This window comes from Actinia tenebrosa, unplaced genomic scaffold, assembly GCF_029948245.1.
Source record: "Actinia tenebrosa isolate PJP-AT-01 unplaced genomic scaffold, QUT_ActTen_1.0 PGA_scaffold3__52_contigs__length_22856419, whole genome shotgun sequence".
NCBI classification, from domain to species: Eukaryota; Metazoa; Cnidaria; class Anthozoa; order Actiniaria; family Actiniidae; genus Actinia; species Actinia tenebrosa.
The window spans coordinates 12,640,097-12,652,393 of NW_028292580.1; the positions used below are offsets into that span (position 1 = coordinate 12,640,097).

The window sequence follows — 12,297 nt, forward strand, 5'->3', positions numbered from 1 at the left end:
TGTGATGTCCATGCGATATGTACCAACGTCCCTGGTTTGTTCGTTTGCCGATGTGTCAGGGGATACAAGGGCGATGGGAAGACGTGCACCGGTAAGGAACAGCTTACGTCTAACTTTTTCCTCACCAAATGATCTAGTTTGGGCTTAAACTCTTCTCTGCCAACCTCAGGTTCCCTTGAGGACATTATACTCGTTTTAATCTTCCCTCGACCGTCCTTGCCCTTGTTTTTACGAGGGTTGCACTTAATAGCAAGAAGCTAACAAACCTTGTGTGGCTCTCGTACCATGATCGAATTGGAATTCAGGATTTGTTATTAGTGGATCCGGAGGAAAACCTGGAGAACCAACAAACAACTCAACTCACATACGACACCGAGCCTGGAGGAACTTAAATCCTGGTTGCCTTGGTCACCGCCACCCATACTTCTCGACCAAATAAACACCACACGATGACCAAGAAAACTAGTTCGTAATCTCTGTCCCTTCTCTCTACCCCAATCTCCCATATTTAACTCGTTATTAATCCTCTCTCAAAGTAACCAAATTTAAAAGCAGTCAATGGCCAAGGGAGGTCGCTCATACCCTAGAAAGTTGCAGGGGCTGCAGAAAAAATATGAATAACGCGTGCGGTACTCTAATGATTATTGTCCTTCAATGTGAATGTATCAGATATCGACGAATGCACTGAGTCCAACGTTACTTGTGGTGCTGATGCCGTGTGCGTCAACTCTCAAGGGTCCTACTACTGCTCGTGTAATGAAGGTTATAAGGACGTCAATGGAAAATGCACAGGTTGGTATCAAATGACAGTGAAATATACGTATTAACAAGCAAATTTTAAAATATCCTAAACCCAGCTAGTGCCTGCTTAATGAAGACGTCACTTATTTGCCAGGAAATTGCGTTATTTTACTAAAAATAGTTGTTGTTTTTTTTGTGGTTTTTTTTTTTTTTCACGTTCTACAACAGACATAGACGAATGTTCTTCTCCTGAGTTGAACAAGTGTGCTACCAATGCAAGATGTAATAACGTGCCTGGAAGCTACTCTTGCCGCTGTTTGAAGGGATTTGTTGGAGATGGCAGGATTTGCTCTGGTATAACATCGTATTCTTAACATAACACACACAATCTACTTGAAACTTCTTAGACCTTTTTAGCTTCGGCGTAATCTTTTTCCATTTCAGAGCACGAGTCATTCACTAGAGCATCATTTCTTTGTTTATTGGTTGAAAAAAAAAAAAAAACAGTTCCATTTTGTGTGCACCGAACAATGCATTCCCTTATTTTAAGACAAGGCTTCCGATCTTAAATATAAGGTGGATATATAGACAGATGATGCTCATGTTCTTCCATTTCAGACGAGAACGAGTGCGAAGTGGACAAACAAAAGTGTGATAAAAACGCGGATTGTATTAACAGCGTTGGTTCGTTTAATTGTCAATGCAGGGATGGCTTCACTGGCGATGGAATCACATGTACAGGTTTGTTAACACATTGATTATCATTTCTTCTCAAACACATTAATTACCTGTTAGTGATGACAAATCTTACAATGTTGTTCTTACATTGATGCCATGAATATTCTTATCAAAAGAGAAAACTACTACTCCAACCTTTCCTGAAGTAACAACTGCCAAACCAACCACTGCTGCAGTAGTAACAGCAAAACCAACCACTGGTCAAGTAGTAACTGGAAAACCAACCACTGGTCAAGTAGTAACTGGAAAACCAACCACTGGTGAAGTAGTAACTGGAAAACCAACCACCACTGGTGAAGTGGAAACTGGAAAACCAACCACTGCTGAAGTAGTAACAGCAAAACCAACCACTGGTCAAGTAGTAACTGGAAAACCAACCACTGGTCAAGTAACAACTGGAAAACCAGACACCACTGGTCAAGTAACAACTGGAAAACCAGACACCACTGGTCAAGTAGTAACTGGAAAACCAACCACTAGTGAAGTAGTAACTGGAAAACCAACCACTAGTGAAATAGTAACTGGAAAACCAACCACTGGTGAAGTAGTAACTGGAAAACCAGCCACGACTGGTGAAGTAGTAACTGGAAAACCAACCACTGCTGAAGTAGTAACTGGAAAACCAACCACTGGATGAAGTAGTAACTAGAAAACCAACCACTGGTAAAGTGGTAACTGGAAAACCAACAACTGCTGAAGAAGTAACAGGGAAACCAACAGCCACTGATAAAGTAGTAACTGGAAAACCAACCACTGGTGAAGTAGTAACTGGAAAGCCAACCACTGGTGAAGTAGTAACTGGAAAACCAACCACTAGTGAAGTAGTAACTGGAAAACCAACCACTAGTGAAGTAGCAACTGGAAAACCAACCACTAGTGAAGTAGCAACTGGAAAACCAATCACTAGTAAAGTAGTAACTGGAAAACCAACCACTGGTGAAGTAGCAACTGCAAAACCAACCACTAGTAAAGTAGTAACTGGAAAATCAACCACTGATGAAGTAGTAACTGGAAAACCCAGAACTGGTGAAGTAGTAACTGGAAAACCAACCACTGGTCAAGTAGTAACTGGGAAACCATCCACTGATGAAGTAGTTACTGGAAAACCAACCACTGGTGAAGTAGTCACTGGAAAACCAGCCACAACTGTTGAAGTAGTAACTGGAAAACCAACCACTAGTGAAGTAATAACTGGAAGACCAACCACTGGTGAAGCAGTAACTGGAAAACCAGCCACTACTGGTGAAGTAGTAACTGGAAAACCAACCACTGGTCAAGTAGTAACTGGAAAACCAACCACTAGTGAAGTAGTAACTGGAAAAACAACCACTGGTGAAGTAGTAACTGGAAAACCAACCACAAGTGAAGTAGTAACTGGAAAAGCAATCACCACTGATGAAGTAGTAACTGGAAAACCAACCGCCACTGATGAAGTAGAAACTGGAAAACCAAAAACCACTGATGAAGTAGCAACTGTAAAACCAACTACTAGTGAAACAGTAACTGTTACATCAAGCACCACTGCTGATTTAGCAACTGGGAAACCAACCACTGCAGAAGGAGTAACTGTAAAACCAACCACTTCTGAAGAAGTAGTAACTGGAAAATTGACTACAGCAGAAACGATAGGTCCAGTAACTGCTACTGTAGTAACTACAACTGTGGAGAAGACTAAACAGCCTACCACTGGAGAAGAGGACACTGAACAGCCTACAACTGAAGAAAAGATAGGTCCAGTACCCTCTACTGCAGAACCTACAACTGGTGAGAAGGTCGAACTGCCAACCACTGGAGAAGACACTGAACAGCCTACCACCGGAGAAAAATTAGTTCCAGTAACCGGTACTGTAGCACCTACAGCTGGTGAGAAGACTGAACATTCTACACCTGGAACAGAAGACACTGTACAGCCCACCACTGGAGAAAAAGAGACTGAACAGCCTACCACTGGAGAAGAGGAGACTAAACAGCCTACAACAATTGTAGAAATTACTCCGAAGACGGGTATGATATATCAGCTCTAAAAGCTTAGAGATTTTGTATTTTTTTTTAAAACCTGAAAATACAATCTTTGTTTGTTTTTTTGTTGTTTTTTATTTACGGCGAACACATGTACTTAGTGGTGATGCATACAATTGTTTGTCATATTCGTAATTTGTTGTTTTTTGTTTTTTTTTCTATATATATTGTTCTTCGAACTTAAGATTTAGAATTTAAAAAAAAAAGTTTATTCGTGAGACATCTTTTATTGCACTTGCATTATTTTTCATCATTTTTCCGTTTTATTGCGATAATTGACATACTGACTAATTTTTGCGTTTCAATCAGGAATTCTTACCGAAATAACACAAACTCCGCGCCCTCAGATAAAGATAACCACATCCACCGTCACTGAAGACAAACGAACTGGCAAACCAACAACTGGTGAAGTAGTAACTGGAAAACCAACCACTGGGAAAGTAGTTACTGTAAAACATACCACTAGTGAAGTAGCAACTGGAAAACCAACCACTGATCAAGTAGTAACTGGAAAACCAACCACTGGTGAAGTAGCACCTGGAAAACCAACCACCACTGATGAAGTAGGAACTGGAAAACCAACGACAATTAGCGAAGAAGTAACTGCAAAACCAACCAGTGATGAAGTAGTTACTGTAAAACCAACCACTAGTGAAGTAGACCCTGGAAAACCAACCACTGATCAAGTAGTAACTGGAAAACCAAACACCACTGATCAAGTAGGAACTGGAAAACCAACCACTGGTGAAGTAGCAACTGGAAAACCAACCACCACTGCTGAAGTGATAACTGGAAAACCGGCCACTGGGGAAGTAGCAACTGGAAAACCAACCACTGGTGAAGTAGCAACTGGAAAACCAACCACCACTGCTGAAGTAGGAACTGGAAAACCAACCACTGGTGAAGTAGCAACTGGAAAACCAACCACCACTGGTGAAGTAGTAACTGGAAAACCAACCACTGATCAAGTAGTAACTGGAAAACCAACCACCACTGATGAAGTAGGAACTGGAAAAGCAACCACTGGTGAAGTAGCAACTGGAAAACCAACCACCACTGTTGAAGTAGTAACTGGAAAACCGGCCACTGGAGAAGTAGCAACTGGAAAACCAACCACTGATCAAGTAGTAACTGGAAAACCAACCACTGATCAAGTAGTAACTGGCAAACCAACCACTGGTGAAGCAGCAACTGGAAAACCAACCACGGCTGAAGTAGTAACTGGAAAACCAACCACCACTGATGAAGTAGGAACTGGAAAACCAACCACTGGTGAAGTAGCAACTGGAAAACCAACCACCACTGTTGAAGTAGTAACTGGAAAACCGGCCACTGGAGAAGTAGCAACTGGAAAACCAACCACTGATCAAGTAGTAACTGGAAAACCAACCACTGGTGAAGTAGCAACTGGAAAACCAACCACTGATCAAGTAGTAACTGGAAAACCAACCACCACTGATCAAGTAGGGACTGGAAAACCAACCACTGGTGAAGTAGCAACTGGAAAACCAACCACCACTGGTGAAGTAGTAACTGGAAAACCAACCACTGAACAAGTAGTAACTGGCAAACCAACTACTGGTGAAGCAGCAACTGGAAAACCAACCACTGATCAAGTAGTAACTGGAAAACCAACCACCACTGATGAAGTAGGAACTCGAAAACCAACCACTGGTGAAGTAGCAACTGGAAAACCAACCATCACTGGTGAAGTAGTAACTGGAAAACCGGCCACTGGGGAAGTAGCAACTGGAAAACCAACCACTGATCAAGTAGTAACTGGCAAACCAACCATTGGTGAAGTAGCAACTGGAAAAACAACCACTGATCAAGTAGTAACTGGAAAACCAACCACCACTGATCAAGTAGGGACTGGAAAACCAACCACTGGTGAAGTAGCAACTGGAAAACCAACCACCACTGGTGAAGTAGTAACTGGAAAACCAACCACTGATCAAGTAGTAACTGGCAAACCAACTACTGGTGAAGCAGCAACTGGAAAACCAACCACTGATCAAGTAGTAACTGGAAAACCAACCACCACTGATGAAGTAGGAACTGGAAAAGCAACCACTGGTGAAGTAGCAACTGGAAAACCAACCACCACTGCTGAAGAAGTAACTGGAAAACCAACCACTGATGAAGTAGTAACTGGAAGATCACCCACCGCTGAAGTTGTAACTGGAAAACCAGCCACTACTGCTGAATCAGTAACAGCAAAACCAACCAGTGCTGAAGTAGTAACTGGAAAAAAAAACACCACTGATGAAGTAGTAACTGGAAAACCAACCCATACTGCTGAATCAGTAACAGCAAAACCAACCAGTGCTGAAGTAGTAACTGGAAAACCAAACACTACTGATGAAGTAGTAACTGGAAAACCAAACACTACTGATGAAGTAGTAACTGGAAAACCAACCACCACTGCTGGAAAACCAACTACTGGTGAAGCGGTTTTGCCTGTGAACTTCTGTACTGAAGGGAAACATGATTGTCATCCGAACGCTGATTGTTTCGTTCACGATAATGGTTATGTTTGCCGTTGCAAAGAGGGTTTTGTTGGAAATGGAACTCAATGCCAAGGTAAATGAACTACTTGAAAAGTGAGGTATAATTGTTAATAATTTAAAAAACGAGGAATAACAATTTGTAGTTTCTAACTAGAAATCATCTTTCGATCCTTTAAAAATGTTTTGTTTACTTTTTGCTTTTGTTAGATGAAGATGAATGCGAGAAACTTACCAATAACTGTGATGAAAATGCGAATTGCATGAACACTTTAGGATCGTTTCGCTGTAGCTGTAAAGATGGTTACTCTGGTAACGGCAATGTTTGCAAAGGTAATTCGGTTCTTGTCTTCATGTTTCCAATATTCCTACTTATCTATTCTATATATACTTATTTCAATAACATTAGTCACCTGAAAAGCTATTAAGCTGAGGCCGACAAGGATTATGGGTAGATTCATTTCACACGTTCAACCGCTAGATAACTGTTCATGGACTTGCGAATCTTTAACCGGTTACAGTCTCACCTTTTCTGAGCATCATGAAGCTGCAGTTTGTATTAAAAAAGCTTTACCTGTTTGATATAAAAAGTTTCCCATGATGCTAAGTGATATCAGCTTTCCAGATCTTTGGTGACTAACTTTATTGAAATAATGTATATTCCAGACTTAGAAGTGCTTTGATATAAGTAGTTTACAGGGTCAATTAAAGAATAAACGACTCAAGTGTAGTTAAAATGGACATAGACCCCAAAGGATATTTAAAATATTTCTTCATCCAGTTCAAAAAGTAACTGCTGAACAACAGAACTGTCAGATTATATTTGGCCCAGTAAAAGGCTTAGGGCAAAAAAAACGCAAACCGAAGTACAATAAATTCGAGGATAGGCACGGGGAGGAGGTGTGCATTGATAAGCTTGTCTTAACAGTTTGAAAGTCTAGGCGGAATAAGAAATCATTCACGATATTACGAGTATGAATATACCTAATCCTATACCTAATCATTCCCTACAGTATTATTTCTTTGTTTAATGGTTGCGCATAAGAATACAAACAAGAAATCTCAACAGTAACTCAATTTCGTATTGTTGGTTTTCAATCATTCTCAAGAGAATGTAATAACACTATATTTACAAAAGACATGGCGGCCATGTTGGAGGATATAACAAAAGAGACTAATGATGAATCTTTCGTTAAATTCATCCAACATGGCGCCCGTGAAAATTATCAATTCTCAAAAAAAAAGACGCCCATTGAAACTAAGCAATTTTATATTTTCACAATAATGTATTACTTATTGAAAGTATTATTCTGTTATTCTGTAGACATTAATGAGTGCGAAGGTATAGAAAAAGACTGCCATCCAAATGCAACCTGCATCAATACTGAAGGATCCTACAAATGTCAATGTAAACAGGGATTCATAGGTGATGGAGAAGTTTGTAAAGGTACATGTACAAATGACACTTTCTAGCATTGCAAAGACAAAATCATTGATCAAAAAGTGCCAAATGAATTCTTGCAGGAACGTTTCCTATGACTTGCTCTCGTATTTCCAAAAGGGAAAGGCTTCTTTTCAAGATTTATTTTTCAGCTTCCCCTTGCGATTTGCACGCAAGGTCGCAGCTCTAAGAAGATCTAACCCAATAAACGAAACAATAGAACAAGTAAATAATGAAAACTATGAATTGTTTTGGCCAATCTTGACATCTCTTCTTGGCTGGTGCGACATTACTGTACGATTTAGCGTCATTCTTTTGTTGTTGTTGTTGTTGTTTTTGATCTAATAAGCCTTGGGTATTCATTCAGTCGAAGGCGTGTGCCCTCAAGGATGTGACGTCAATGCTGATTGCGTTTTGGTGGATGACAAAAGTCAGTGTATATGTAGAAGAGGATACAGAGGAAATGGAATTACTTGCACAGGTAAGGCAAAATTTCATAATTTCTCAACTCAGTACGCTCTCTATTGAAGAAATAGAAAACGCGCGCGCGTGCTGTGTGCTGTCATAAAGCACGCGGGGATTGGCAGAACACGAGAGAAGTGTTAGGAGAAGCACGACGCGTAGCGGAGTGCTTCTGGACACTTCTCGAGTGTTTTGCCAATCCCCATGTGCTTTATGACTGCACACAGCACAGCAAGCAAGTTTTTTATTTCTTTTATAAAATACAAATTACAATAATAGATAGGAATGACGCAAGGGAAAGTACGCTCGCCAGCAATGTGCTATCATAAAGAACACGCTCCAAACCAATCAGAACGCGACATTCATAACAGTTATTTTATAATAAATAGTAATATTGCAAGAGTTCCACCGTGACATTTATAACCTCAGTGTAAGTGTGGCTTGGTTGGTTCGTGTGCTGCCTGTTAAGCAAGAGGTTCATAGGTTGGTTTGTGTGCTGCCTGTTAAGCAACAGGTTCATAGGTTGGTTAGTGTGCTGCCTGCTAAGCAAGAGGTCCATAGGTTGGTTAGTGTGCTGCCTGCTAAGCAAGAGGATCATAGGTTGGTTAGTGTGCTGCTTGCTAAGCAAGAGGTCCATAGGTTGGTTAGTGTGCTGCCTGCTAAGCAAGAGGTCCATAGGTTGGTTAGTGTGCTGCCTGCTAAGCAAGAGGTCCATAGATTGGTTAGTGTGCTGCCTGCTAAGCAAGAGGGCCATAAGTTGGTTAGTGTGCTGCCTGCTAAGCAAGGAGGTTCATGTTTTGATCCTCATTGACCTCACGCGCTTGATTTAAGGAGCAAATTTGGCTTGGTTGGCCATTGTTCTGCCTGCCATGCAAGAATTTCATGTTTTGATCCTCAGTAGCTTCACACATTTGATTCAAGAAGCAAACGTTTCTTTTTTGGTTAAAAAGGGGCTCAAAAAATATTTTCATTGATGCACCGACACTAATGGAAAAAGAAGAGCAAATATTAACCAACAGCTATTAGTTTATCGAAACATAAATATCGATTTTTTAATATGTAGATATCGACGAATGTACTGATGAGAATGATTGCCATCCCGATGCGTTGTGCACTAACACAGATGGTTCATACGTTTGCCGATGTATGAAAGGTTACACTGGAAACGGCAAGACCTGTACAGGTATTTGAGTGCTTTTCCCCTACCCCTTCGCTTCCCTTTCCACAACCCACACCTCCATCTCGAATGAAATAGGAAATTGAATGAAGTGCGCACAGGTGTTGTGCGTTGCTAATGTAACCGATGCGACAAGACAAGCTCAGTGTCGTATGTGAGTAGACTTCTTTGATGTTTCTCTCCTGTGCTTCGAAGTTTTTTTCTTCGGAGTGTCCGGTTTTTTCTCCCTCCTCAAAATTGGACTTCAAAATTCTAATTCGACCTTTTGGCTGCTTTATCAACTGAGTGAAAAAACCTGTTAGGCTTGCAGGGGCGGATCCAGGAATTTGTTCAGGGAGGGGTGCACTAGAAAAAACCGTCCTTTTTTTCACGAGGATAGCACTTAATAGCCAGTGGCTAACGAATCTGTGGCCCTCATTCCGTGATCGAATTGGAATTTAGGAGTTGATTTTTGTGGAGGGAGGAAAACCGGAAAACCCGGAAAACCCTCGAAGCACAGGAGAGAACCAACAAACAACTCTACTCATATACAACACCGAACCCGGCGGGACTCGAACTCGGGTCGCATTGATCAGAGGTGAGTGCTCACACCGCTACGCCACCCGTGCTTCCCGTTGCACAAAGTTAACCCCTGGAGGGGTGCACCCCTTAAAATCAAAGGGAAATAACATTATTTTGCATTAGTTATCTTCGAAGTAGGGGCACAGAGTTGAACCAGGGTGGGGTGCGCACCCCCTGCACCCCTCCCTTGGATCCGCCACTGGGCTTGTCGCCTCTGTCCTGGAGTATTTTAAATACCTTAAATTCCAGTTTCTTTATCTTTTGGGGCTAAATTGACCCTAGTTAAATTTCTTTCAGATATTGATGAATGTTTGGATGATACGCGTGTATGTACAAGCAATTCGCTCTGCACTAATTTCAAAGGTTCTTATATGTGTCGTTGTCTGAAGGGCTTCAAAAGAAATGGAGAGACTTGCGAAGGTTAGTATTTTGACTCCACATTCTTACCTGTTTGTGTGTTTCGTCCGGCAATAGGACGTTTTCATGATGGCGCCACTTGACTCTCACAACCAAAATGCTTCGCGAATTTTCTTTCTTATTTAAATTTGTATCATTTCCTCATGAGAATAGCAAGACAATTCGTGTTAATTAACTGAACAAAAGAAAGTGTGCAAAGGAGTCTGGTAGTAAAGGTCAATGACGCCATCTTGCAAACGTCCTATCCATACATTTGTTGGTAAATTTCGTAGTTTTGGAATTGCTGTATCTTGATCAGTATCAACCCGATTAATACCAAACTTCGGGATTTTTTATAGGTTAATGTGCTCTTTCTTACTGTGTGGTTTTTGTGTCGATTATCGCAATCGTACCCAGTCCCTTCCAATATGAAATCAGGCAATGGCCAGTTGTTGGTTCTCTCTTGCTTGATTGCTATTTGCGTGCGTGCTTACCTACGTGCTTGCTTTCTGGCTCGCTCGCTCGCTTCTTTCCTTTCTTTATTTCTTTCATTTTCTTCTTCCTTCTTTCCTTCTTTCTCCATGTATTTGCTCTTCTAGCGATAAACTAAAACATATTTCATTCTCAGATGTAAACGAGTGCGATTTTGACGTTTGTGGTAAAAATGCATTGTGTACCAACACGAATGGCTCGTACGTCTGTCACTGCAGAAAAGGCTTTGAAGGGAACGGACAATTCTGTACAGGTATTTATTTTGTCCCGTAATAATTAATGCCACGATTACTGAATTTATTATTTCAATTATCCGCGGATTAACCTTTCTAAGGTTTCCAAACTTTAACGAATAGGACGCGCGCTGAATGTTGGGGATGTTTCAGGGGACTAAGTTTCCCGAGTATGGCGAAAAGCTTTTTAAAACTCGTTACCAGTTTTCTGCGCAATAACTGCACAAAGGAAAAGCAGCTGATTTAGTTTTGAAATTACCTGAAAAATCTGCATCCCTTTCTTAAATTCACCCACTGAGACCTGTTTAGTTCGTTGCAGAGACCAAAATAACGAACCTCGCATGTATTTTTTATAATGTATTATTTTTGTATTTAATTTGTTGATATATTTTTATTGTCTGCTCTTTGCCACACGACGTGGCTCGGCCGTGAGGGCTCACTCTATTTAACCGAAAATGATTACGTAATCTACCGAAGCATTCACTACCTTTATTCTAACGTTTTTCCAGACAAAGATGAATGCGTACTTGAAGAGCATGATTGTTCCGAGCTAGCTGATTGTATCAATACAGAAGGCTCGTTTGCCTGTCAGTGTATTGCTGGATACGAAGGCGATGGAAGGAACTGTACAGGTACAAGTTGTTGCTAGAGGCAGATTTTAATTTCGTGTTACAGGAGGAAAACGAATATATCCTGCAAAAAAAGTAGTTCCAATCGGTTCCACAGAAATCAAACAGCGTAGTCTATCCGCCACATTTTTGTGCTATAAAATGGAAGGGGTTTGCAGTTTAATAACGTAGCAGTCGTGTTGGAATTTCAGGACAAACGTTGCAATAGAGTAAAATATCTCACACCAAGGCAGCAACCATGCAATGTTTTTGGCACCAAAAAATTTTCTACGCAAAAATTTATATCGTTTTGCCCTCATGATCACACTCTCTGTTGTGTACGTCCAAAATTGCAATCAATATTTGCACCCTAGTTGTGTTGCGATGCCAAAAGATGCCTTCCTTCCATTTTTACAGGTTTTTTTGGATTTTGCAGAAAAATTTTAATAATCCCTTATACATTTCCCTGCGTCATCTTGAAAGGGAGCCGTGCCTGTGCATCGGAGCGAGGACGGCGGTGACCTTGCAATGATAGAGACCTAACAACTTGGACAATTATTCACATGTCTGTATTATTGCAGCATCATTGTAAGGTCATCGCCGTCCTTGCATCAATGCACAAGCACGATTACCATCGAAAATGAAAAAAAAAGGATCTATTGCAAGAGAGAACTATAGTAAGAGATGGTCTGAAATGGATAGAATAGTTTTTCCAAAGCAAAGCGATAAAGACTAAAATATGACGACAATTCTCCTTTTCAGATGTCAATGAATGTGAAAAAGGAACGCACAACTGTAACGAAAATGCATTATGCTCAAATAATGAAGGTTCATATATTTGCCAATGCTTGCCTGGTTTCATTGGTGATGGAATAACTTGCGTTGGTGGGTACTAATGTTAAAAGGCTAATATTGATATTTT

The 12,297-nt window shown here is 40.7% G+C and overlaps 1 protein-coding gene across 1 annotated transcript in view; it reads left to right on the forward strand.

Annotated features, from left to right (window-relative positions):
• Positions 1 to 12,297, forward strand: part of LOC116306668 (uncharacterized) — a 103,770-nt gene that overhangs the window by 78,456 nt on the left and 13,017 nt on the right. Inside the window, 15 exon segments of the mRNA XM_089035162.1 lie at positions 1 to 91; positions 670 to 792; positions 970 to 1,095; positions 1,360 to 1,482; positions 1,596 to 2,110; positions 2,112 to 3,483; positions 3,808 to 6,081; positions 6,216 to 6,338; positions 7,330 to 7,452; positions 7,814 to 7,927; positions 8,972 to 9,091; positions 9,944 to 10,066; positions 10,671 to 10,787; positions 11,277 to 11,399; positions 12,138 to 12,260. The exon segment at positions 1 to 91 is cut by the window's left edge and continues 32 nt beyond it. Coding sequence (XP_088891288.1) covers positions 1 to 91; positions 670 to 792; positions 970 to 1,095; positions 1,360 to 1,482; positions 1,596 to 2,110; positions 2,112 to 3,483; positions 3,808 to 6,081; positions 6,216 to 6,338; positions 7,330 to 7,452; positions 7,814 to 7,927; positions 8,972 to 9,091; positions 9,944 to 10,066; positions 10,671 to 10,787; positions 11,277 to 11,399; positions 12,138 to 12,260 — 5,590 coding nt within the window.